We start from the raw sequence: 26,938 nt of genomic DNA, 5'->3' as shown, positions 1-26,938 counted from the left end.
GGTGTTATGGCCCACAAAGCTCTCTGGGGAAAAGAGACTTTTTTCTAGTTGAACATACAGCATTAAACAGATTATAAAAGAATCCAAACAATCACAACCTTTTGACATGTAGGGATTTATTAATCACTTTGAGGGTCATGACTTGTAAGTGTAGGATTAACATTTTTCGAACAGCTAATAGAAGTGGTAATAACAATCACATGGCTGTTCAAACAAGTCACCAGAACACAGCTAAACATTTTCTTGCTCACTGGCCACCTGATCATTTTATTGTGACTATAAAAGCTATGTCTGGACAGTGACACATTAAAGAAGCTTAAAAAAAATCTATTGTCTCTGCAAAGAAAGAAAATGAGTAAGGCGTGAATGAAAAATGTTTTCAAGGACAAAACAGACCACAAGAGGGCAGCATTGGTCTACGACAGTATATACTACTAATAGTAAACATTAAAACTTTCCAACAATCAGCAATAAAACCAAAATTTAAACTTAAAATGATAGATTTCCTGAAGAAAGTTTACTTTATGTTAAAATGCCTTTAAAAACCTGTGCAGTATAGATCTATTTTCAGACATGATCATTGATGGGATATCCACCTATTAATTTCCTTCCGTTTATGCAACTCTGGCTAACACAGAGAGACAGATAACCATGCACAACTCACACCAAACCTCCACACCCACACACAAGTACTGCATGTGCATTCAAAGTCCTTCACTTGCATTGACAGACATGTTCCTTAATTAAAGCAAGATTACATACTGCTTGTGTGTGTGTGTGTGTATTTGTGAGTGTGTTGTCAAGTCTGAACATACACAAAAAGTAAAACACACCAAAGTAAAGTGATTTGTCTCCTTTCACCTCAGACAGCACTGCTATAAAGCTCCTTCTCTTTCACTTGATGTGTGGCTTTACGTTACTGCCATCTTGTGACCACTGGTAACATTGTCACTGAAAGATGTGCTTATTTCAGTCTCCTAGGAGACCACAGCTTTGTCAGTCCCTGAGGGTGTGTCCATCTCCTGTTACCAATGACTAAAGCTGGGCAAGCTGAGAGGCCAGAAACCTTTTTTCTTGTGGTTTGCACATGTGCATTGTGGACAAACCACTGGTCTGCCAGTAAACCGATGGCAGACTAGCGTGACAGGCAAGCTGCCGCTAGCTCAGCTTTTACTGCTCTGAGATCAGTTATGGTCTGCATTACCAAGCAAACCAGCTTCAGAGATTTAGCATCATAACAGAGAAGTTCCCTCTTGCTAAACACCCTTGGTTAACATATGTGATGTAAAGAAGAGCATGAAAAAGCTTTTAATAACTTCTTTAGTACATTAACAAGGAAAGCTGTGACGATTTCTCTGAACATGTCCAGTCTAATAAAAACAGGCAAGTTGACCAGGTGCAGGGTCAGCCAGCACTTTCAGATTAGCATCTATGAGAATGTCTAAATGTTTAACCAGCTGTTTTGCCAACACTCCACATTCTTTTTTCATTCATATTTGAAATCACCCTGTAGATATTGACAGTTAACCATGTCACACGTTGCTCAATCCTTTTAATTCTGCTTTTGCTGAATGCTAAATGTGCAAAATAAAGACGTAGACTTTTGTTTCTGTGGTCATGAACAACTTCCTCACTGGACAGCTACTACAAACTCATAATTAAGATATTTTGTGAATGGAGCTGGACATTAAACACAATACAAAGCATTTAAAATTAGGTCACCCTTAAACATATATAGCAGTAATTTTAATCAATTTAACGTTGATGAGAAATAATTTTCTTCAGAATAATTATCACAGTTTTTATACTTTATGCACAATTTTCCACTAATACAGTTTTTTCTTTAATAAGGTGTTTCCATAGTGTTTTATTGCTTCCTTTTCCCAATGAAATGGTTTGAAAAATTCCTCCACTGCTTGTCATTTTCAGCCAATAGTATATCGTTTTTTTTATAATATAGTAGATATTTATCTAACTATAGTAATACTAATAGTAATATTTTACAATTCTTCAGTCATGAAGGAGTGCAGAAGGGTGAAGATGTCAATGTAGAGGGTGGCCAGGCAGGTATGTTTGAATGTGATCCAGTTTATCTTGTTAAATTGGTAAGCAGTGGAGGAAGATGTATGTGTGTCTCCATTATATACTGTACAACATAAATCCAGTTTTCATGAAATAAAACTCCACATAAACAAGTGGTTAGTGAAATGAAGACTTTGAATAGAAAAACAGCTCACGGAGAACCCGCTAACTTTGCTCTTGGCTCCGCCTGCTTAACTTGTCTGCCCAGAAACTGTAGGTTGATTGGTGTAGCAGGGCAAAGCAGAGTTCTGGTGATTGGCTTCACTGGTTTTCCAGCAGGATCAGGCTTCACCTCATAGTGCTTTATCAACTTCAAACACACAAAAAAGAAAGAGTACTCTTTAAAAAGAAAAACATGGAATTGACATTTATTTATGTGAGCAGAAATTTTAAACTCACTGATTACCAGCTGCTTGCCAATTGACTACTGTGTATTTTGGATGACTCAGGTCAAAGAGCCTGATGAGTGGTTTGTATTCATGTGCATGCCCAGGCCGACAAAAGAGTAAACAGCTTTGAATGGGCCGAGAAGTTACTTTAGGTTAATACTGCTCCCTGAATGAAGCTGAAGAACAACCGATTTCCAGGAAATTTTAAAAAGCAACGGCACAATGTTTTGACCCTGTTTGTTTGCATATTTCAGTCTTGCAGTCTTAGAGTTATAAAGTTGTATGGATCCTTTAACATAATATGCAGTGGAATAATAACCTGACCTTAGCTTCTAAGTCTTTAAAGTTGTAAGCATCAAGCTACTGTTGAGTTTTTATAATAACTTGTTCAGCAACTCACATAAAGCAAAGTATTAATTCACAGCACTCCTTCCAAACCTTATCCATTACCTTTTCCAATTTTGCACTTAAAGTTATATTTTAAGAACTTAAAGTGCAAGTTACAGTTTGTCAAAACATGCAAACTGTTTTTGGATTAGATGTATAATCTAGTAGCTTTTATCACTATCCACTCTGCTGCCTGGGCAAGACTTGACACAGTAGCTTTGCATGCTCAACTCAAAGCCAAAGTACACTGCTGTGTTGGCAAAAGTTGCTTCTTTATAAGCAAGCACGGAGCATCATTAGCATTAGGAACAGATGTTCTTACCCTGGAGAGGAGGAGATACATCTCAAGTTCAGCCACCCGCCGACCTAGACATGCCCGGATCCCAAAACCAAATGGTACTGACCCGAACGGGTGCTGCTTGGACTTATCCTCCCCTCCTCGGAGCCAGCGCTCCGGCAGGAAGGTGTGAGGGTTGGGGAAAATATTCTCATCATAGGACACGGCGTAGTGGCACAGGTGGAACAGCGTCTAAGAGAGGAAACCCATGACGTTTGCTATTGTGCTATGACTGAACCCCAACAACCCCAACTAATTTCAGATGGCGCTGTATAGACAAGACTGCATTTATTTACTAGTAAGAGGCCAGGAGTGCTTAACGTGCATCTTACCTTTTTTGGGAAGAGATGATTCCCCACCACAATCTCATTTTCAACAGTGACGCGGGCGTTTCCTGGCACAACTGGATACAGGCTGGCGACCACAAAACGCAGAAAGGCATCAACACAGTTTCCATTTGTTCAGTAAATGCAACTCTTTGCTATCTCACCCCTTACAAACATGTAAGTCTATAAATGGTGAAGTATTCTTTTAAGTGGTTTTATTTCTTTAACTTCCATGTTTAGGAGCAGATAAGTGTTTCATTTCACCTTAGTTATTATCTTATTAATAAAAAGATTCCCCTCCTACCGCAGTGTCTCTCTGATGATGGCCTTCAGGTACGGCATCTGAGCTATGTCATCACTGTTTGGCACCTTGTCCCCAGGGCAAACGCTTATCACTTCCTGGTACAGCTGTTCTTGGATCTCAGGCTCCCTCGCCAAATGGTACAGAGACCAGGAGATAGTGTTGGAGGTCTGCAAATCAGAGAAACACAGAGTGTAATGTTCTGTTTTATGTAATGTTTCGACATGTTCCATTTGTGTTTGACTTTCAGGGAGGTTGATCTTTGGGTTGAGAAATATCTTCCAGAAAACTTCACTGCATTGATTAAGGAATGGCATACCTTTCATGTTTTTACATGACGATTACTCATCTGCAGCATCTGAGACAAGAACACCTCATTTATATTACTGAAGATTTCCAATCCAGGACAAAGCTATTTCATATTTAAGTGGATGAAATGCTGCTTTGAGTAAATCCGTAGACAAGACAGATTGACATGACAGCATTGCACAGTGTGTGGCAAAACCAGTAGTTACAGAGGAATCAGCCCAGTGAGTAGTCTATAAACTGTATGCTGAATTAAGGCATCATTCTATATAGTAGAGTCTATTTAGAGAAAATCAGCCTCCGTGTGGAAAAGCACAACTGGTTTTCTAAGTCAACTTCAACTTCTTGTTTTTATATGCATTCTTTGACTTTAAGAAGACTTTTAATATGTTCAAAAATTATCTCTTAACTTGTAGCTGAGAGCTATACTCCAAAGTTGGACTGGTAATCTGCCTGATGGGCCGCCACAATTAGGTCAGTATAGTTTTCTTTTTCTTTGTCAATATAACTATACAGGCTGGCTTGAAGGGCTGCTGTGCACCGTGCATTGTGCACAGCAGCCTATTTGTTCATTTTCATTACTGACAATACAATGCCCAATCAATTCTGGTCACATCGCTGGCCCCTCCCCTACCTTCCCTGTGCACTCGTGCACCTTGTAGAACAGAGTTAATGTGAAAGAAGTGTTTAGTAAAGAGGAACAAACAAAAGCAAAAAGAAAAAAGGTGGAACTGAAAAGAGAGAAAAAGAAACTTAAATTAACCAACATGTTAGCAGCTCCACTGTCAGCAATAGTAGAAACAGAAATTAGAAGTAGAATAGAAGAAGTAAAACTGTTTCCCAATAACTGCGTCTCTATCTAGGGTGAGTGGCAGTGGGTTGTTTTTATATAAAGGAAAACTAACATTTTTTTTGTTTCTTATTAAGTGGCTCTGGGAAGATGGAAACCTGGAAGCCTAAACGAATAATGGGAGACACTTTAATGCAAACAAATTTATTTTGGGAATTGGGAATGACGGAGCGGTGTAGTTAGTACTCACTGTGTCTACTCCTGCCAGGAGGAGTTCAGTGATGCTGCCCAGGATCTCTGTGCTGTTCATCTGTTCACTGAGCAGGAGGTGTGTGAGATACGCTCCCTCCACGTCTTTGTCCAGGTGGACATTCTCCTGGATCTCCTCAATTTTCTTATTCACCAGTTCTTCAGCTACGAGAGACAACATCATCTTATCTCATGTGAAATTAAAAGAAAAAGACTGTGAGAAGACATGTTTGCCCACTAGATGGGGAAAGAGAGACACAGTTAGGGATCTTGTTAGCACACTGATTGTGTGAAAAGCCACATGTAGGGTGGACTTTGTCTCTTTGTGTGTGTTGTGTGTGCTGACCTTGAAATTAGCTGATAGTGCTACTTGAAAATGTCCATGAACCCTGAACTGAACTAACCTTGGTGATCCACAACCAGTATGGAATCGGGAGTAGGTAATGTTTCCATGAATTAAATCCTACAACTAGAAAAGTCTTTTCAATTTTAAATCGTGAATATTTAACGAAAAGCCTGAAAGGTGTTTGGTTTTTTTGCACTAAAACAGAAAACATGTTTCAAAGTGGTTTTAGAAATCACATAATGGCAGAAAGCGGATAAATATTCAGCAGTGAATTTACCAACACACCACACTTTTATTTACTCGTTAAAAATTAATGTTGCTCACCAACTTTGAAGAGATGATCCCAGGCTGCGACAAACCTTTTCCAGGACTGCAGGTAGGGCCAGAGGAACTGTGGGAAGAGGATGACGACTTGGGAGAGATGGAACATTTCCCCCACGGAGACAATGAACTTTTGGGTTTTCTCGGGGATCACCTCACTCATGCAGCCCATACGGGTTTCAAAAAGCACTGAGCATATTCCTGCGTTTAAAAACAAAACGATAGTTTGTCAAAAGAGCTCAGTGCAACTTGACAAAACAACATCAATTTGACAGCACATGCATACAATAGAAAAACCTTCCTGCAAACAGCACAGACCACTGAAATGTGTCCAGGGTCGCTCTCGCTGATCCCTGTTCTGTGACCTTTGGAGCTGCTGATCTCGGCATCTTGTCATTCATTATTTGCTTTCCTTGGAAAAAATTTTGTTTTGTTTGTGGTTTTTCTATTTGTTTTCTTACACATACTTTTCACCAGCTTTTTATTTAGTTAAAAGAAAAAACATGATAAACCTGATAGACTGATGAACTTATTTGAGCCTCATTTCCTGCTGCATACTCGCATGTCTGCACATTAATTGTGTGTATAAATGTTTCGCACACAGATTTGTTCATATTTCATACCTGAATTTTTCTGTACAGTCCCTCTGACCATGCATACAAACAAACGACAGCCTGGCTTACTTAGGAATATAAACACAAGTATTTACAATTAACACTACTACTGCTACTACTGCTGCTGCTACTAATTATTAATATTATTCTGCTATCAAATTTTGGTCATTATTTACAGTTTTCACAATATGGTAAACGCTCAGAAATGCAATAAAAATAAATAAATATAAAGAAAACATTTATATATTTAACCTTTTTCCATGTAAACATATTGCACTGTCCCTTATCTCATCTTATTGTATCTTAAATGTTCTTATCTTTCATTACAAATGACTTCTGTCATTGCTGAATAGGTTTTTGGCACTATCCCATGAATGCTGGATAATCTGGCTTTTATTGTTCTCTCATCTGGGGCTGACAGGTCACATGATCCTTGTCCTCCACCTGTTTTCTTCCTTCCTTTCTTGTTGTTTGCCAATCTTTTCATATCAACTTTGATTCCACATTTTTCTTGTCTCAGCTGAAATGACTGAAAGATGGTCACTCCTGTGGAAACACTTTAGAAAGCTGCACCTTATCTGGCTTCCACCTCATCTCAGTCACCACGTTTTCTACTTCACCTGGCAGCAAATGTGTTTCTTTATATAGATTACTGGAGGCACTGATAAAATGCAATTCACTAGCTTGGACCACATCCTCATTTTAGGTTTGACTGCATTTCTAGCAGATAATGGCAGATGGCTTGAGTATGAATTGAGGCTGCAGTGTGGGGAAGGTCTCAGAGGGGACTGGCCGAGGCTCCTGGGCCGGGCAGATCCCCACGTACTAATGAATGGTGAATGGATTTAAAAGGGAGGGAGGGTGGGGCACGAAAACAGGTACAAACAACTTGTAGTGCCGGGGGTGGTCATGTATAGACAGACAACCAGAAGGGGTGTGGAGATGTTATCCCACTGCTGAAATTCAGATAAATCATCTCCGTGTATGGATATTGTGAGCTGGTCCCGAATGATTCTGATTTACTAGCATATGCACGGTGGTGAGAACAAAATAGACTGATACTTGATAAATTTGCATGCAAAACTCATTTTTTGCACCAATTAAAAATGTTTCCACGCTAATATTTGTGAATGAGGCCCATTGACCATTAGCCACTCGTCAGTCACTCAGCAAAGCAAACCCTGCTTTAGCCTCCTTTCTGACTCTGATGGCAAGCATAATTAAACTCGGCTGTATTCAGTAAAACTGAGTGTGAGCGCTCATTTCTTGGACCTGCCACTTGATTCTTAGTTTGCTGATTGTGTTTTCACCTCTGTTGTATTTATTCCCTCAGGTTGTCTTTGTTCCTTATGTATGTTATCCTTAAGTCATTTTGTTTAGAGCTTGTGATGCATCTCTAGTATTTCCCTGTGTTTATTCTTGGACTCCGGTTGAATTTTTCCACTTCACTAGACCTGACACGGAGCCAACGACCTGTGACCTCATTGTTTACTGAGGTCACAGACGAGACATCTGAGGGAAACCACCCTTCGCTTTTGTCACCGAGATGCTACTGCGATCTTTTATATGTGGTCAGTTCATGTGACGCAAGCTTCACATAGCGCACCTTTAAATGTAATGTGCTGTGAAATGGAAGAAATCACATTCTGTTTATGAGGCTACAGCCAGCAGCCAGTGTACCTTAGTGTAAAGATCTGCTAGCATAAGATCAATTTAACACCACCAACATTCTAAGCAGGAACGTGTCATCTTGGAAGATGGATTTCATTTGGACGGTGCTGCTGTCGGATTTTAGATTTATGATTGAGACCGGACTGTAACACTTAAAAACAATCGCAGTCAAAGTGACCGTGTCGCATTATATGACCACATTATCGTGTCTAATCAGCGGTCAAGGCCAAAAGAAAAAGCAGCTGTTGGCTTACTGAATGACACACAGAAAATGAGGTCTGCAGGTTTGAAAAAATCAAGGACAAGAACAATTACACAGCATATTCCTCTGTTTTCTTCTTGTTTCCAAGCATCTAAATGAGATGGACTGCATGAGTTTCTAAAGCTTATTAATTAACAACATTTCATTTATTTGTTTTGTTTTCTGCTAACCTTCAAAAGCAAATTTGTAGAGCTCTGCAGTCAGGTCATTGACCACGACTCCCTGTCCACTGGTCTCCCTCAGCCAGTTCACTCTGCAGATAAAATCTGTCACCACCTCATTGATGGTGTTGGCATAGGAGGAGACGTGCTTGGGTTTCAGCATTCGTGGATTCAAGATGCTGCGAATCCGCTGCCATTTGGCCCCCATCCTAAAAACCAATATAAAAACAAGGGAATCAGGCTCCAGAGAGCAAGTCATTGAAAATTACTTCTTTGAAAAATAATTTTATGATAATATCAATCTATAAGTATAGATTTGTATTTGGCTTATTCTTGCTTACATTTAAATGGACTCACTTTACAGGCAAGGCTAGTAAGAGTCTACATATTTCCCTTCTTTATCAACAAATCCCGTCCAAAGACCAAAATCAACAAGGAATTAATACTAATAACAAGTGTTATTGTTTCCAAAGTGCTTCAAACTGTTCAAAATGAAATATCCATAGCAGATGGGCAAATCTCTGGAAACACAAGTGGGTGTTTGAGATCTTTAAACATATCCAAATGCACATGAACGAGTGTACCCTGAGTAGTTCCGGGTTGTCTAATAGTGTCTGAAAGCCTGTTAGTACTGCTCCAGGGTCTTAACTTTCAACACTGATGAGTGCTGCTAAAACAAGTCGGACAAGAATAAATGAGGAGCTGAGAAAGTGTCTGTTATTCTGCAAGAACATTGTGGTCCACAGGCCCTTCCTTTCAATACTTTAGATTTTATATGAAACTGACGAAGTCTATATTGGTCTCAGTCTCTAACACTAAAAAAAACCAAAAAAAAAAAACCTGAGCTGCAGGCCTGGACTGAATCCCTGCACGCTGCCAATGTTCCCTGTCAGCAACAAGTATGCATCACAAATACTAACCACAAAGTAATTTCATACAGAAGGTATGAACTGAAATGAGGTGAGATTAAATTATGTTAAATTATAGTTTCCAATTTGTTAGAACTGTTTCAAGGCAAAATCAAGAGGAGAGAGGTGCGTAATCAACAACCACAACCTCTATGAAGAGGAAGAACAGTAACAGTAACCTCTGTCTTAGGTCACATATCAAAAATTGTCAATCCATACTTTTAAAGGCATTGCACTCCTATATACACCTATATCTATCTATCTACATCTATATATATATATCTATATATATATATATATATACCTACATATTTTATATTGACTGGATTATATTATGGATTTTTTTTCTTTTTTGTTCATAACATTGCATTCAAAGTCCACGTATTTGCTCCCATCTTAAAGAACCTGAACACCTAGCAAAGTTTGGCACTGGACAAAGTTTTTTCGCATAGCAACTGACACAACAAAAAAATCAATGTATCGTGTTTGTTTGTTTGTAGAAAAGAAATGATCTGCAGTTGCTACATCACATGTTATTGCAGCTTAATCAGACAGATTTCATCAGCGGAAACAAAACAAACAACATGCTGTCAGCCTGCTCAGAGTTACAGTGCAGTGTGGATTCAGGACACAGATGTGGTGGATCTGTGATGGTTTCACTCACTCAGTCAGGGGTCCATGGGCCTGGTTCCTGAGCTCTCTGTAGTTCCTCCAGTGGGGCATGTCTGTCCGGATTGGGTGTTTACCCTCCTGCCTCAGCACCTGTTCTATCAGGTCGGCACTGGCCACATTCACCACGACCAAAGGGCCGTATTTGGACTTCCACAGGGGGCCGTATATCTTGCTGTGCTCGATCTTTGAGCAAATAATGGGAGTTAATAGGTTAGTTGCATGTTCAGAGTTATCAGGAGGTAAATGATGTTTAAGGAGACCAACAGTTTCCTGTTGGAATTAGAAAATATCATGACATATCAGTGCATACTTATCTTTGCTTAGAGTATCCTCATTATAAAAAAAATATCTCTTACTTATCCTCTACTGTGGAAAACTCTCCTAAGACTGTGACTGTCTCTCAAAGGAAAACTAATATAGATTTCTTTTTATTCATTTATTTGTATTACAGGATTTGTTAAAGATGATTTTAATCGTTGTTATTAAGCGCTTATTAAACCAAGATTCAATTCTAAACCCCAAACTGTGCGTGAATAAATACCACAGTGGGGTCATCAGGATACACTGATCGCTCTAGCAGCTCCAGGGGATGGTGCACTGTAGTTCAAGGGCGCGGACTGAACCCTTAGTCCAGAAGGAAAACTCTGTTTTCACCTTCTTTTCCAACTTACTTGCATTTGTTGCGTCGTTTGGAAATATCCCTTTATAAAAAGCCAATACAAGGTAGTCATGAAACTCGGTCCGCCTAAATCATCCATAGTTTTCATTTTGTTGACACCCATGACGGTGCTGGTGGAGGCTGCCTCGCGGCGGAGGGTGTCCCCATAGTTGGCAGGGTTTAGTCCCGCTGTCACTCTCTGGATCCCTTTAAGCTGCTGACACTTCACGCGCAGTCCGACGTTCATCAGAGATCTCCCGAGCATTTTAACCATGCAGTGCGTCTTACCTGTCCCTTCTTTGTGCCGTGACAGGAGGCTAAACAAGTGAATCAGCCCCGGTGCCTGTGCCTGTATATGTCTATGTGTGTGTGTGTGAGAGAGAGAGCGGTGAAATAATGCCTCTTTGTTTGTGAAACAGCAAACCCGATGCTCGTGTACCAGCCTCCTACCAACAACTGTGGACTTTGACATTATCATAAACGTCAGCAAGTGAACCTACAGGACGCTGTTTGTAACCTGCGCAAACGCAGAGGAACAAATATTATTCATATACATATAAAGCTCTGGTGAAGATAAATTAGTCAAACACATTCATAATTCACAACCTATACAAACAAGGTTAATGTGGAGTTGAGCCAAAGCCCCGGTTTTCCGTTTTCCTTTAAAGGATGTTGGGGGTGGAAACACGTCTGCTTCCTTACTCTTCCTTACCCGTGGCTATATAAAACACACTCCTATATTTATTTGTGGGAAATTACCGTCAAACACTGTTGCGTAAACGCCCGTTTCGTAGGCGTGAATGCAGTTTGAATAAAATTTCATTATAGCCTGAAACTACCGGAGGACAGCGGCTGGAGGTACAGCCTTGCGGGGATTGGTGGATCCGGTGAGGGTGGGTCGGATCAGACGGCAGAGTTTTGCCCACCCAGACGTACCACAGCTTTTGTTGTTGTTGTTGTTGTTGTTGTTGTCTGTTAGCTACAGTGTTACCTAAGGAACCTAAGAAAGACAGATAACCGCCCCAACATTGCCCTCTTCCTCCTGTTTTTAATTATTACTACGTTTTCTTCGTACTTCCGAGTCACCTGCCTCTTCTGGAACCACTGTGAGTCAACTCTACACGTTTTCAAATGGCCTTTATAAATTAAAAGTATTTGACTTGGCACAAATTGAAAATATTGCAACAGGAAAACCTAATAATAATAATAATAATAATAATAATAATAATAATAATAATAATAATAATAATAATAATAATAATAATAATAAATATTATTATAATAACCGTAACAATAATTAGTTCGGAGTTATTAATAATAATAACTGGTTAGTCAGGCTCATGCCTATATGTTTTTATTGTTGCATTATTTGGGCGCATATAGCCTTCTGTATAAAACCAAACATGAGCACGGCGCTAAAAATGTGTTTAAAAAAAATCAACAAAAAAGTTACAAAATAACTTATTGAAGCAAGACTGCCTAGCAAAGGCGAAGATTATTGATTTCTGTTTTTCAAACTTTTGAAAAGTTTGCAAACGTTTAGAGAATGTTGTTGTTACCCACAGTGTGCTGAGTGTATGTAAACCTCAAAAATGCCATTCAAGTTTATTCACTACTTTTAATGTTTAGGGATGTTTGAGTTCTACTTGGTAACAAAGTCATAATGTTTAACCCGGCGCCTCCATCATCAGTGATCAGTGGAAGTATAGAGAAGCCTAGTCTGTGTTTTTCAACTTATAGTTATTTTGACTTAAATGCTTTGCAATTATTATAAAAAGTGTGACAAAACATTTTTAAACTTTACATTTTAAAGTTAGAAGAACCACCTGTTTTGTTCAAACTAATGAATACCCCCCCCCCCCCCAAAAAAAACACAGACACACAAAAACCAAAGCTTATTTATCCCTTTTTCACTATTTTATTTTAACACTATTTAAACAAAATGCATATATGTATATATTTGTGAATCATACACAATTGTCTTAAGCATTGCTGGTAATTTGCAACGTTTTTTTTTTTTTACAAATACCTGTTAAGTACTGGTTTTTAATCATGACTTTATTGTTGTTTCAATAGTAACCAAGGGTGCAAAAGCGATGGAAAATCAACATCAGAATTCAACAGTGATTCAATATCAGAATCTGACGTTGTTTCCACATTAAAAAAGGGTGCAAGAGTGATGTCACCATCAGATTTCAACATTGATTCAATAGAATGACCTGATATTGACTAAACATTGTTTCAATGTCTCCTTGCTATCTGGGTACACACACACACACACACACACACACACACACACACACACACACACACACACACACACACACACACACACACACACACACAAAAGGAAAATGAAACAAAAGATTAAGCAAAATTAAAACAATGCAGACACATCAATAAAACAACAAAAAAGCAATTACCACATGTCAGGTAACATAGCTGGAAATCTCAGATAATATTGCACCTGTGTACTAGAGCTGCAAGATGTTCAAAAATACATCAGATCTGTTTTTTTTCTGAGGTCCATCTGCTATAAATAGACTTCTATTAACTTTGCTTGGTGTTTGCTTACACCTTTGTCACATTTCCTAGTAAACTCAGTTCAGGATCTGAAGGAACAGTGATTCCCATGATATGAGTTAATATACAGTCGCTTGCAAAAGTATTCGGCCCCCTTGAACTTTTCCACATTTTGTCACATTACAGCCACAAACATGAATCAGTTTTATTGGAATTCCACATGAAAGACCAACACAAACTGGTGCACACGTGAGAAGTGGAAACAAAATCATACATGATTCCAAACATTTTTTACAAATAAATAACTGAAAAGTGGGGTGTGGTAATTATTCAGCCCCCTTTGGTCTGAGTGCAGTCAGTTGCCCATAGACCAGGGGTGGGCAATTCCAGGCCCCGAGGGCCGCTGTCCTGCAGGTTTTAGATCTCACCTTGGGTCAACACACCTGAATCACATGATTAGTTCGTTACCAGGCCTCTGGAGAACATCAGGACATGTTGAGGACCTAATTTAGCCATTTAAATCAGCTGTGTTGGTTCAAGGACACATCTAAAACATGCAGGGACACCGGCCCTCAAGGCCTGGAGTTGCCCACCTGCCATAGACATTGCCTGATGAGTGCTAATGACTAAATAGAGTGCACCTGTGTGTGATCTAATGTCAGTACAAATACAGCTGCTCTGTGACGGCCTCAGAGGTTGTCTAAGAGAATATTGGGAGCAACAACACCATGAAGTCCAAAGAACACACCAGACAGGTCAGGGATAAAGTTGTTGAGAAATTTAAAGCAGGCTTAGGCTACAAAAAGATTTCCCAAGCCTTGAACATCCCACGGAGCACTGTTCAAGTGATCATTCAGAAATGGAAGGAGTATGGAACAGCTATAAACCTACCAAGACAAGGCCGTCCACCTAAACTCACAGGCCGAACAAGGAGAGCGCTGATCAGAAATGCAGCCCAGAGGCCCATGGTGACTCTGGACGAGCTGCAGAGATCTACAGCTCAGGTGGGGGAATCTGTCCATAGGACAACTATTAGTCGTGCACTGCACAAAGTTGGCCTTTTAGGAAGAGTGGCAAGAAGAAAGCCGTTGTTAACAGAAAACCATAAGAAGTCCCGTTTGCAGTTTGCCACAAGCCATGTGGGGGACACAGCAAACATGTGGGGGACACAGCAAACGTGGAAGAAGGTGCTCTGGTCAGATGAGACCAACATGGAACTTTTTGGCCAAAATGCAAAACTCTGTGTGTGGCGGAAAACTAACACTGCACATCACTCTGAACACACCATCCCCACTGTCAAATATGGTGGTGGCAGCATCATGCTCTGGGGGTGCTTCTCTTCAGCAGGGACAGGGAAGCTGGTCAGAGTTGATGGGACGATGGATAGAGCCAAATACAGGGCGATCTTGGAAGGAAACCTCTTGGAGTCTGCAAAAGACTTGAGACTGGGGCGGAGGTTCACCTTCCAGCAGGACAACGACCCTAAACATAAAGCCAGGGCAACAATGGAACGGTTTAAAACAAAACATGTGCTAGAATGGCCCAGTCAAAGTCCAGATCTAAATCCAATCCAGAATCTGTGGCAAGATCTGAAAACTGCTGTTCACAGACACTGTCCATCTAATCTGACTGAGCTGGAGCTGTTTTGCAAAGAAGAATGGGCAAAGATTTCAGTCTGTAGATGTGCAAAGCTGGTAGAGACAAACCCTAAAAGACTGGCAGCTGGAATTGCAGCAAAAGGTGGTTCTACAAAGTATTGACTCAGGGGGCTGAATAATTACACACACCCCACTTTGCAGTTATTTATTTGTAAAAAATGTTTGGAATCATGAATGATTTTCGTTCCACTTCTCACGTGTGCACCACTTTGTGTTGGTCTTTCACGTGGAATTCCAATAAAATTGATTCATGTTTGTGGCTGTAATGTGACAAAATGTGGAAAAGTTTAAGGGGGCCGAATACTTTTGCAAGCCACTGTATCTCAGAGGTCATACTAGAACGGGGGCACCTTTGTACAAAGCCAGGTAAAATATCTCTATCACTCTTAAAAGGTAGAGACTTCAAGATTGGGTAGATGTCATTTCTGTGGTGTGAGGTACAATTAAAGAAGAAAGCTTTAATGAACAAGTCTCAATATGCAATTAAAATTGGTATTGAATAACTATTGAAGGAATAAATCTGATAAAAAGCTCTGGTGAAGCTTTTTCATCTAATCTTTTCCTTCTCTCACCCCAACCGGTTGCAGCAGATGGCCCCGCCCCTCCCTGAGCCTGGTTCTGCCGGAGGTTTCTTCCTGTTAAAAGGGAGTTTTTCCTTCCCACTGTTGCCAAAGTGCTTGCTCATAGGGGGTCATATGATTGTTGGGCTTTTCTCTGTATCTACTGTACAATATAAAGCGCCTTGAGGCGACTTTTGTTGTGATTTGGCGCTATATATATAAAATTGAATTGAATTGAATAAAAGATATTCCATTGATGCTATGTTTAAATCCACCTGCTGAACGAGTCTCTCTATTTCATGGCCTATATTTGCTCTGAGAAAAGATTGCAACTGCAAATAACATAAAACTGTATTATTGAAGAGATTGTATTTCCTCTCCAGCTGTTCAAGGACATGAAATGTCCATCTTCACAATAGTCTTATTTATCTAATCTTTTACCTTTCATCAGTACTCAGTGTCAACTTTGACTTTCAATGCCAAGAGGCATTTATGCCAAAGGCAACTAGGTGTGCTCCACAGTGCTATTGCCACATGAACCCTTTGACAGTCAAAGTTCATCCTATTCACAGAATGTATGGGAGGATCCTTGTATGTAGGTGGTATGTTAACAGCTTCAAAGTTTTATTTGTGCATCTAGTCCCAGAGGCTCAAAAAGACGTGTTTCCTAAATTATCCAGATTTTGCTTTAAAGAAAGTTAACATTGGTGCAGAAGTTGAATAATTGTGCAGCTACTCTAATCAAATTAGCTACGTTGGTGAACATAACTCTATTTTGAAATCTGCAGCTCCTGAAGGCCCAAATACAAAGTTTTAATTACAAATCTGGTCAAAAAGTGCACTGACACATGCACATTAATTGGAATTTTGGCCTTCAGCAATTTGCTCTGCCCTTTCCCTCATCGTCCAGTTATATTCCATCACGGCGTGTAATTACCTTTAACTCTATTCTCTCTTCTGCTTTTTGTCTCTGTCCTGGCTTTCCCTGTATAGCTCTGCAGGTATCGCTGGCTCTGCAGCTGCACGTTTCTTATCTGCAATTAATGGTCCAACTGACGGAACGAGTGTTTATTTTTCTGTTGTAATCTCTACTCTCCCCACGCTTTCCTTACTCCGTGGCAGATGGTCTCTGAAAAAAGGAGTTTTTCCTCCCATGTGCAGGTAAATAAAGTTTTTTTTCTTCCTTCTACAGCAAGGACAAAACGTATGGTGTAGAACTATTGAACTAACTACAATGAACTATTTTGGAATAGCTGTCAGCAATCAAGAATAAATATTTTTAGTAGTGAAATTTATTTTATTTTAAATAAGATCTGCTTAAATCAATGCTGCCGTTTCTATTTTCTACTTGTTTGCAATAATTCATGGTTTTCAACTTTAATCTATCACCCAGTCTGTCAACAGAGAAATTACCCGTGATCTTAAATCTTTTATGTAGAGTTGTGTGCGCACTTGAACCAAAAAACATACGTCTGCTCTCTGCCATAACAGAGTTGTGAAAAGAAAACTATACGTGTTTTAACACATACTCTTTCTACGAGCCACAGAAAGGAATTCACTTTGAAATTCTTTCCACATGCTGGAGTTTACTTACATCACACTGAAGGGAAAACCTACGACAGAAAACACTCGCCGTGTTCGTAATGGCTGATTGGAGAAAATAGTCATCTATGCCTTTAGAGAGGTGGAGCATTGCTGCTGGCTCTGTGGTAATACTTTACTATGCAATGTAAATACCTATCATACAAGTAATACACCTAACAGTGTAACAGATAGCTTTCTACAAGGAAGTATCTCAGTAAAATAATAACTCAAATCACTTTATTAGGTACACTTGTCGTTGACAACTTAAACCTTTAATCACCCAATCATATGGCAGCAAGTCAATGCAAAAGGTCACCTGGTCTAATCAGCAACACTTAAATATCAGCGTTAAAATTTGGAGTAAACGCCAAAGCACAAAGAGCTACAGACGTTGCAGTCACATGAATGAAAATTGACGCCAAAGCACAGGAAAGCATTAAAATCTTTATTTTTGTATAATTGTTCTCGAACAATTCTCTCTCTCCTTTAGACTAAACATGCAACTGAATTTCTCTATATTTCTCTCTCATTCCATCTATCAGTCAGCAGGGATGCCAGAGACATTCTGGACCATAAACAGCAGCTTGTTGCTTGTAGCGACAGCTCAGCAGTGATGAGGAAGCCCCATGTTATAAAAGGCGGAAGGAAACAACACAAGGCACATGAAGTTCTTTAAGACTCACACTCACTATTTACTCGTACTTCCAGTTGCTTGGTTGGTAAATATATATATAAAATATAAGCAAGTAATCATTGGTCGAGTATATTTAGAGATATAAAGATTCAAGTATTGCAGGTTTAAAGCTACAAAGCATGACTCTGAGTCAGCCAACTACATAGTGGACTACTTTGCCTGAAATAATACCCAGCTGTATACTAAATCATCATGATCCACAAGGTTTTGGAGACGTCCTACTACTTCAGGCTGCAATAACCATTATTTATTTTAACAATGAATACATGACTAGTGCAATGCAAGGTGGTCTGAGCTACAGATAATCATCACCTAACTTTTCAGTTCTGCTCCATGGAGCATTTTAGCATCTTTCAGCCCATGTTTTGATAGTCTGGCCTATTTCTCAGGAGTTAAATAAGAAGCAAAGCGTGGAGTTGTATGCATTAGACTTGCATTCTTTGTGTGATGGCCCGAACAATAAAGTAATTAATGTAACTTTAAATTACAAAAAAAAAAAAGTTTAAGTAAACCAAAATAAAAGGCTCAATGTAACTGAAGCAGCGTGGTTTTCATTTCTGTTAACACAGATATGTCTCTAATAGAACAAACCTAAGCAGCTGAGACAGACCTGAAGCCATCAACTTATATCTTATCCAAGCACAACTAAAGTTTTTTCATGTTTCTAAGCTGAATTGAGGAAGCCAAGTTATTGTTTAAGACGATTACATGAAGACCACCGTCATCCTGCCAATCACATTTTCTCGGTCGGTTTAACTACACAGAAGCATCCAGTGAGATCCATCACAGAGTGCACATCATATGTTACAGCTTCTCTCACATTAATGACATCACAGCGCTCTCAACTAAGGCATCTCTTCACACACAAATATAAAGCAACACATGTGACATAAAAACTGATTTCTGGCAGAGAAGCAGCACATTACATTTGATATGTAGAGAAGACTGTTCCATATTCATGGAAGCAGGACACTGACAGGTCTGTGACTGGCTCCTTCACTCCTCACTGTAAATGCTCCTGAGATCTGCAAACGGGCAGACGTGTCCTCCTGCTGTTCAGTCGTCACTTTCACTGCCTGATTCACTCAGCTGAAGGTCATTTTCTGCAGCAGACGGACAGACAGCAAGTTAAGATTATATACATGTGTCGCTAAAGCTCAGTTTACTCTTTGCACAGGGTCTCTGCATCACTTTTGTATGGTACAGTTTGATTTGTTTCACCTCTCCCTTTTATTATTCAATTACTACAACAGTAGTTTATAACTTTGGAGTTTAAAGAAATCATACAATTAAACACTTAAAAAAATTACGAATAATCAGACTAATAGAAATGAATAAACAGATAAAGGAAACACACGAACAAGAGAAACCTATGGAGAATTTACAGAGATTATCTTGGAAAAGCAAAATGTATTTGACACATCCCATTCAGATCATAATTCTGACCACAAAAGCCAAAGACAAGACAGGTGTAAAGAAAAAAAAAGGACAAAACAACACTGAATAGAGTGCGTGAAGCAGCTACTAATGTGAGTAATGAATACAGTTGATGGTGGAAATACGCTGCAGGTAGAGCTGGGCGATATAATTTTTTCATATCACGATATTTTTTTTTCATTTCAGGCGATAACGATATCTATCACGATATAAGCCAAATAACTATATTTGTAAGATTTAAATGTGCCGTTGCTCACAAGTAAAATGTGAAATAATCAGCAGCTTGTTTTTATTTAAATATTTATTTCCCATAATAAGTTCAACAGGGTAGATGTACTTAAGGAACATGAGACTTTTTCAGATAAATAAAGGCAAATATTGCAAACTACACAAAAGGCAGCCGCTAAAGCGTTTAAGTTTCAAAATAGAACAAACGAAACAGACTAAATTGTCAATTCCACTTAGAAACAAAATATTAATTCTAAAAATAAATCTTAGTTTGTTTTACAGAAGAACAGACAAAACTGACTAACCTTTGTCAATATCAAATAAACTGAGAACTAAAAGGAAATTCTCAATCTCTCCTTGTTGTATAGCTGAGCTTTTCAAACAGTTTTAACAGTTACTTTAGTCTGACAAAAGCCGAATGACGCATTAGCGCTTCCAGTCAGAGACTGAGCTGCACCGCTTTATTGTATTTCCAGACTTGCTTCCGGCACAATTTACAGTGCACGCTACTCTTTTTGTCAGACTTGAAATAGCCGAAATACCGTCACACTACAGAACTTCTATGGCTCTTCCGTTTGACAATCTGTCCGGCATTGGAACCATCATCTGTTTTCTCTTCGGTAACCTTCGGTCACGCTCGGTTGATTTTTCTGTAGTCAGCACACTCATTTCCTCCATTACCTGGGCAGCACGGCGGCTGGCTGCTTCCCAAACAAATACACATGTGCGGCTTGGCACTTGTGCTGTACGTGACAAGTCACGTGACGTGACGCTGCGGCTGTGATTGTTTCCGCTCTGCACTACTTAATTTGGATTCGCTGTTCTCTTTTTTTTTCTTCTTCTTTTTTTTTTTTTTAAAGAGGACAAGAGAGATGAGGCCTATCAGAATAGTTTAATCTTTCTATCGAGAAAAAGTTATTTCGCAATACATATCGTTCTATCGCCCAGCTCTAGCTGCAGGGTTATCCGTTTAGCCAGACGCTTTAATAACCGTCAACTACAAAGCTAGGTGAACTGACTGACATGTGGATGGAGCTTAAGAGCTCCAACTGCTTTCATACTGGGTGACAATAATGAGAACTGCCACTAAAGAGAGAACCTGCCCTTACATGTTATAATGGAAAACTAATCTTTCAGCTCTGTGGTGCGTATGATTCATGTGTTCATATTTATGGTGACAACTTTAACTTAGGAGCAACCAGGTGGTATCGACTTTCATGTAAAGATGACGTCCGTCTAACTTAGATGAAGCTGAGGGGGTTACTCACTGAGCGTGTTCATGAGTCCTCCTCCACTCTCGTGGTGGTGGCTGTTGGAGTCGGTGCTGGTGATGATAGGCATGCTGTGGTTGACTGAGGGTGCCGCGGAAGTACGTTCATCTTCTGAATCGCTGCTGCTGGAGCTGTCGTCGCTGCTGGAGGACGACGAGCTGTTAGAGTCTGAGGAGCTGTCACTGCTGCTCATCTGATCCATGACTCGAGCCTCGGCCATCAGTTCTGGGGGGGGGGGGGGGGGAAGAAAAAAAAGACAAGGGTGTTAAAATGATCTTGGTTGCCTTTCCAATTTCAAGGCTGGAACATCACCTGTATGTCCCAAGTGTAAAATAAATACAGGCAGTATTTTATTCCACCTTTTGTCCAGCCCCAAAAATGCAGAAATAGCCAAAACAAATATATCAGAAAATCATTTCATCTTCTAATGTCCTCTGCCAGGGACAAGCTACAGGTTTATTTTGGATCACATCCAACGTGACTTCATAACTAGAAAATGTGTTTCAAGTCAAGTCAAGTCAAGTTGGCTTTATTGTCACTTCAACCATATACAGTTTAACAATACACAGTGAGGCGAAACAACGTTCCTCCAGGAACCAAGGTGCTACATGCAACATAAATTTACAACATAAATTAACAGAAAACACTAAACTAGCTAACTAAGAGGCCTAGTTAGCTGGCTAGCAGAGACAAGACAGACTGACCTAACATAAATTACAACATAAATTAACAAAAAAAAACAACTATCTATCTAAGGAAGACTTTTTTTTTTTTTGTTATCAGACAGCAGACAACAAAGTGCACGTGCAAATGTGCAAACAAGAGCAGCAAAGTGACAGAATGTTTGTGAATATGTCTGATATTTCTAGGGATCGGAATCAAGAACTGGTTCTTCTAGAGAATGGGTTCCCACTAGACCAAGTCCTGGAAATCCTAAGTCTGCCTGCGTATCAATCCTGCTTATCGGCTCTTGCACTCTCGCAGTTCGTGTGCTGGAGGAGAAAAATAATGGCGCAGTCTGCAGTGTGGATATGGACATTACTTAGCTAGCCAAGAACTGAGAGTGATGTTAAAGCTGAGTGAATGCTCACCCACACTTTTAAAAAAAGTGTTCTGTGTAATATCTTTGATATGCTGCTTAGAGAGGGTGGTGACAATGAGCCAATGAAAACTGAATCAATAAGTGATATTAATAATGGAATCGGAATCGTTAAATTCTTATCAATTCCCATCCTTAAACATTTCTGCATAAGACTTCAAGATATGACGACTAATTTGTCTATGAGAAAAGATGAGTCTTCTTCTGCCGAACCCAATAAAAATGATACAGATGTGGATGTCATCAGTTAAACACACCAAGTGTGACTCCATGTTACCTCTCTCGATGTCATCCATTGGGGATGCTGGGGAAGTCTTCTCTTTTGGTGGAGAACTTTTAGTGCTGGCTGGGGTTTTGTTACTGCTGCTGTTATTACTCCTCATCTGCTGGCCCAGACGACTGGTCTGCTGCTCCAGTCGAGAATGAATCTTACTGCTACCCTCAGCCCTGAAAATCCACAAGAACAGGCAAACACGGACACGCGGGAGCTTTTAATATGTTTTTTTAAGTTTTTTTTTTCTTTTTAAAAAAATGTTGATAACTAACCTTTCGTTAGGGCTGCCACAAACGATTATTTTTGCGATTAGTCGACTAATCAGATCATGCATCTATTGGACGTAAAACGTACAGCTTATTGCACCAGCAGCATCTGCTCTTATATAACTATCATTAGCTTACAGCTTTAAGATTTTAAGGTATGTGCTAACTAAAAATAAAGACAAGATGATAGTTTATTAAATTTTAATGAAATGTGCAGATTGTTTCGGTGAAGTTTAATAAACTCAGCCGTCTGCTCCTTGCTATCTAGCTTGACGTTTATTCAGCCAAACCGATTTACTCAGGAACAAATAAAATACTGAAAAAAGCCAAACAATAACATTCTTAAGTTATCTAAGTGACTTATATATCATGTTTAACCTGAGTAGCGAAAGACGGCGGTGGGTTTGAAAACAATTTGCCGGGAGTCCGGTGTTCTCACCGGCTCTAGTGAGCCTTGCCCCCCGGCTAGCTATGGAGCTGGTGGGTAACAAGACGTCTCTGAAAACGTCGGAGCGCTTTTGAAAATATGTGGTGTCTTCATAAACTGAGCAGATATTTGAGGTTTACACAGCTACATTCTCGCCTGAAAATATGTTAAACGCTTATTTTGTGACCCAAAAAGAATAATAAGAGTAATATTAAAACTAACTAGCTGCCGCCATTGTTGGAAACTGAGCTGGGCCGCGCTATGAATTTTGGGATAGGTTGGGCCACGAAGTATACACCTGACCCACCCTTCAAATCTGGGGAAATGAAGGACTATTAAATCGTCAATTAAGTCATTGACGATTTTATTAGTCGACGTAATCGTGACTAGTCGACTAATCACGGCAGCCCTACCTTTCATTCTTTCAAAAAAATTTTGCCACACAAATTTGCAAGGTTAAATGAAATACCACTTTAGATTAGTGTGCTACTTCTTTTTAACCCCACCTCGTCTTTTTCACAGCTATGTTGCTGTTGAGCTTCTCGAGTCTGTACTCTCCTGTGTCATGGTTTACAATGAGGATGCACTCTTTCATGTAAGGCCTCTTGGATCCCTTGAAGACCGTTACAGGAGCACTGGAACCCTAAAAAGCAAAATAAATGTAAGTAAGTATGTATGTATTTAAGCTAGATGTCACAGTACTATTATGCTATTTTTTCAGAGAATATTTTAACAATTTCTCAAAAAATCTGTCAAAAATTTAAACCACAAAGCTGAAAATTTTGTTGCTCCTCTCTCTCTCTCTCTCTCTCTCTCACACACACACACACACACGCACAGAAAGTTGAGATCAGCAACAGTTGAGATCTATTGTGGATTGCAAACACTCATCCAAGTTAAAAACATGAGCTCCAGAAGAGGTCTTAAAACAAGATTGCACCATAATCCACCACTGAAATCCACATTTATGTCTTGCAGTGTAAAGCTCTAGAGCACCAGACACTAACCTCTAAATTAGGCAACGTAATAGTGACTTGCTCTCCTTTGCCCACTTCGAGCTCCCCCTCACATGAGGTATCAATGGATGCTGGCTTGAAGTCATCTGTGGCAATTAAAAACAACATTTTTTTTTTTTAAAACGCAAACGAGAATCAAGATTTTGTAAAATAACACATACGTAAACAATGTATATGTACATCACATATAACAACGTGTACAATGTTCTAATAATGACAGTGACATTGCTGAATTTGTAAACGTAAACCACGGATGTATTTGACAGTGCTGCAGTGGGGTAACGGCACCAGCAGGTGGTAGTGTTGTACAGACTTAAGCTGGGCTAACATTATCTAGCATATTGACAACTCAGAGCTTAAAGTCTACGTATATCTCAGAGTTAACTTACTACATACTTTTACAAGCATGTCTCACCAGTAAGTCGACAGCTACGAACTGACGAAGCTGCTAAACTGGCTACACACCAAACAGCTGTTTTCGGATCTTCAGCTAATGAGCTAACTAGCATGCTACGGTTAGCGATCACAAAACCAAACGAGTGAAACAACCACTTACATCGCACTGTGTGATAGGCACTTTTAGGGTGTTTCTCAAACGTTTCTCCCAATTTCAGCACATGTTCTTGATTGTCAAAGTTGGAGTAAGCCGTTCCATTCATTCTGTGAGTTTCATGAGCTGTAAACTTTGAGTTTCCGCTGCTCTTTTTTATCCGATAACCATGTACAGCGACAGCATTTCGGCCAGCTCATTGGCACTTTAAGTCCCGCCCCTTCAAAAGTACTGTTCGTCATGATTCGTCAAGCGAAGTGTTTCATTTTCTGATTGGTTCAGGCCAATCAAGATTTTGACGACAGGGCAGAATCAGTGAAAGAACGGCCACTCAGTTCCGAGCAATGACTGTAGAAATCTGAGTGTTTCCAAATCTATGTTGTTTAACTATAATTCGATTAAATTATTCGCTAACTTGTAGTAGTTTTTAAAAGAAAAAAAATATTGTAAATATCTACTCATCTTGTCCCAGGCTAGACAGACTGTGGACGAGTATGCTAAATAATTGATGGTAATTATTTCAAATTTATTGCTGTGGTGCTTTAATAGTGAAACATATTGCAGGGTTTACTCTGAGGTTGCTTAAAATGCAGTCCACATGTAAAACAAAACACGAATTCCTACTGCTTATTTTTAATATGTTAACTTTATAAGTTTCGATGTTGTTTTTAACCTGTTTTTCTGTTTAACAAAGTAAATATTTGCATTTCAGCACTTACCCAGTACCTTGTATGCTAAATTAGCAGCATCACGGGAGCTATTAGCTGAATAACTGAAACAATGTGTCAGAAAGCCCTGGCACTTACTGATTGCAGTTTCAAGCTCCCCAGGCTTCAGGGGGCCTGAGCTCTCTGAACCTTGTGTCAGTGAAAATCTCCTTTTCTGTTCTCTAAACTGTTAATGACTCCTAAGCCTCCTAATTCCTGCCGTGCCTGCGCTTTTACAAAGGCCATATGCTCTGCTGCCTTCAAACATTAAAGGATCAGCATCTAAGTCAATTGGAATGATTACACCAATGCATTTTCACCAACTGGTCACAGCATGGTTTTTCTTATCCACGTTGGACAACATATGCAACATATGCAAGCTGGTGTTTGGGTGGTGGGGAGTGGAATAAGAGATGACAATAGAGAGGAAATTGAGACAGCAGTGGGACTAAATAGTTATCTCTTCAGCGTGGTATTACAGTTAGAGTATAAAAATTGTAAAATAGTTAAACATTATCATGTTATTTTAGGCAATCTTTTTCAGTCTTATCTATACTTGAAAATTAACCACAAACGGATTGCAGAAGTAAAGCAGTTCAGTTACTTTGTATCTGTATCCCATGTGAAAAAGATACCAGCATAAGTCTGTCTCCATGGATGGAGGTAAACAGCAGCTGTCCTCTGGTGATATCAGTTACTGTGGGGGTTGCCCCTGGACTCTGCGAGGTAAGGTTTACTGTTTCCAAGCAACAATCCGCAAGTTCACAATACAGCGGCTGAGCCACAATAGAGAGTTGCTGCAGGTTGTAAGCCAGTGGCAGTGGTGAAAGAGATGACAGCAACACTCTGCAAGGGAGGGGGGGTGGGATACAAGCTCAACCAAAGCTATGTACTATGGGTACAGGCTTGTTGGGTACATACAATTAAATGTTCAACCTCATAACAGTGCAAAAATAATAAATTAGCAAAGGTTTTATTATTGTGCCAGCTAAACAAACCTGACTCGGTTACAAGACACCACAACTTGATGTAAGCCAAATCCAGAAGGCTGTGGATACATCCGCAAACGACACAGATAAATCTAAGTAACTTTAGCAATCACATTTTCAGACCTTCACATCATCAATAAAGTTCACATTTAATACATTATTACATCTGATTATATAATCCACCTTTTGGGAAACTCCTGAAACACGTGAAAAACTAAGCACAATTAAGCATTCAGGTTTTTTAATGACTAGAAGTGATTATTCTGCAGTAAAGGAAATGGGACACCCATTCCACTTTTCTCATAGTGCACAGCTCGCACAATCGTTTTTGAAACTGCAAAGGCAGCAATACAACCTAAATGATCACAGCTTCAGCATAAATACAGCGATGTTAACCTTCATTCTGTATCCTTCGGGTGAAATGTACCTTTGATCACAGCTACAGACTTATCATATACTCCTTTTGTTTTTATGCTGATGTATAGTTTGAGACACGTCTTATTATCTGTGAATTACTGCAGTGTGACGGCTTTCTTTAGCTCTCGCTTTCTCTTGTTTGTGTTATACATATTACGAGGAAGCGCTTTTTGCAGCATCTTTCTTGATAATATGATTTTGATCTCAATAAAAGGTTTGACTGGGTAAAAAAAAGAAGAAGGTGAAATAATAACAGTATGCGCTGTAAGAATTGCAAATTAGATATACAGTCATGGAAAAGAAAGTTTTCACAGAATTCTATGAAAAACAAAGATTAAACCCCATTAATCACCAGCTTGCAGAACCACCTTTAGCAGTAATAACTTGAAGTGATTCCTGAAGTGAGAGTCTTACATTGTTGCAGAGGAATTTTGATTCACTCCTCTTTACATAATTGC

The 26,938-nt window shown here is 39.5% G+C and overlaps 2 protein-coding genes across 3 annotated transcripts; both read right to left on the bottom strand.

Annotated features, from left to right (window-relative positions):
* Positions 1–1,733: 1,733 nt before the first annotated feature.
* Positions 1,734–11,412, bottom strand: cyp27a3 (cytochrome P450 family 27 subfamily A member 3). Of its 2 annotated transcripts, XM_026145086.2 has the most exons (9): positions 10,794–11,412; positions 10,115–10,305; positions 8,552–8,751; positions 5,838–6,035; positions 5,169–5,332; positions 3,826–3,992; positions 3,528–3,609; positions 3,181–3,387; positions 1,734–2,392 (listed from the first exon to the last, which is right to left on the bottom strand). In XM_026145086.2, exons 1-9 carry the CDS (start codon positions 11,256–11,258, stop codon positions 2,234–2,236), a joined length of 1,833 nt encoding a protein of 610 aa, XP_026000871.2. In that variant the 5' UTR covers positions 11,259–11,412; the 3' UTR covers positions 1,734–2,233. The 2 variants fall into 2 exon arrangements, with proteins under 2 accessions (XP_026000871.2, XP_080146908.1); XM_080290782.1 differs by lacking the exon at positions 1,734–2,392 and having other exon boundaries at positions 3,210–3,389; positions 3,529–3,609.
* A 6,117-nt stretch (positions 11,413–17,529) lies between these two features.
* eaf2 (ELL associated factor 2) lies at positions 17,530–24,586 on the bottom strand. Its single transcript, XM_026145729.2, has 6 exons — positions 24,374–24,586; positions 23,809–23,903; positions 23,308–23,444; positions 22,112–22,281; positions 20,733–20,960; positions 17,530–18,902 (listed from the first exon to the last, which is right to left on the bottom strand). The coding sequence occupies exons 1-6, from the start codon at positions 24,474–24,476 to the stop codon at positions 18,856–18,858; spliced, it is 780 nt and encodes a 259-aa protein (XP_026001514.1). The 5' UTR covers positions 24,477–24,586; the 3' UTR covers positions 17,530–18,855.
* Between the last annotated feature and the right edge of the window lie 2,352 nt (positions 24,587–26,938).

This window comes from Astatotilapia calliptera, chromosome 16, assembly GCF_964374335.1.
Source record: "Astatotilapia calliptera chromosome 16, fAstCal68.1, whole genome shotgun sequence".
In the NCBI taxonomy this organism is placed as follows: Eukaryota; Metazoa; Chordata; class Actinopteri; order Cichliformes; family Cichlidae; genus Astatotilapia; species Astatotilapia calliptera.
This window is presented reverse-complemented; position numbering and strand designations above follow the sequence as displayed.

What these genes read in the sequence shown, in the direction of transcription:
- cyp27a3 (XM_026145086.2), bottom strand. Translation starts at nt 11,258, where the DNA reads ATGATAATGTCAAAGTCCACAGTTGTTGGTAGGAGGCTGGTACACGAG. An exon ending in GCCCATGGACCCCTGACTGA is followed by an intron (nt 8,752 to 10,114) that starts GTGAGTGAAACC and finishes ATTGGTTTTTAG; the next exon opens with GATGGGGGCCAAATGGCAGC. An exon ending in ATCATCTCTTCCCAAAAAAG is followed by an intron (nt 3,388 to 3,527) that starts GTAAGATGCACG and finishes TTCCTCTCTTAG; the next exon opens with ACGCTGTTCCACCTGTGCCA.
- eaf2 (XM_026145729.2), bottom strand. Translation starts at nt 24,476, where the DNA reads ATGAATGGAACGGCTTACTCCAACTTTGACAATCAAGAACATGTGCTG. An exon ending in TTACGTTGCCTAATTTAGAG is followed by an intron (nt 23,445 to 23,808) that starts GTTAGTGTCTGG and finishes TTTGCTTTTTAG; the next exon opens with GGTTCCAGTGCTCCTGTAAC. An exon ending in ATAGCTGTGAAAAAGACGAG is followed by an intron (nt 22,282 to 23,307) that starts GTGGGGTTAAAA and finishes GTGGATTTTCAG; the next exon opens with GGCTGAGGGTAGCAGTAAGA.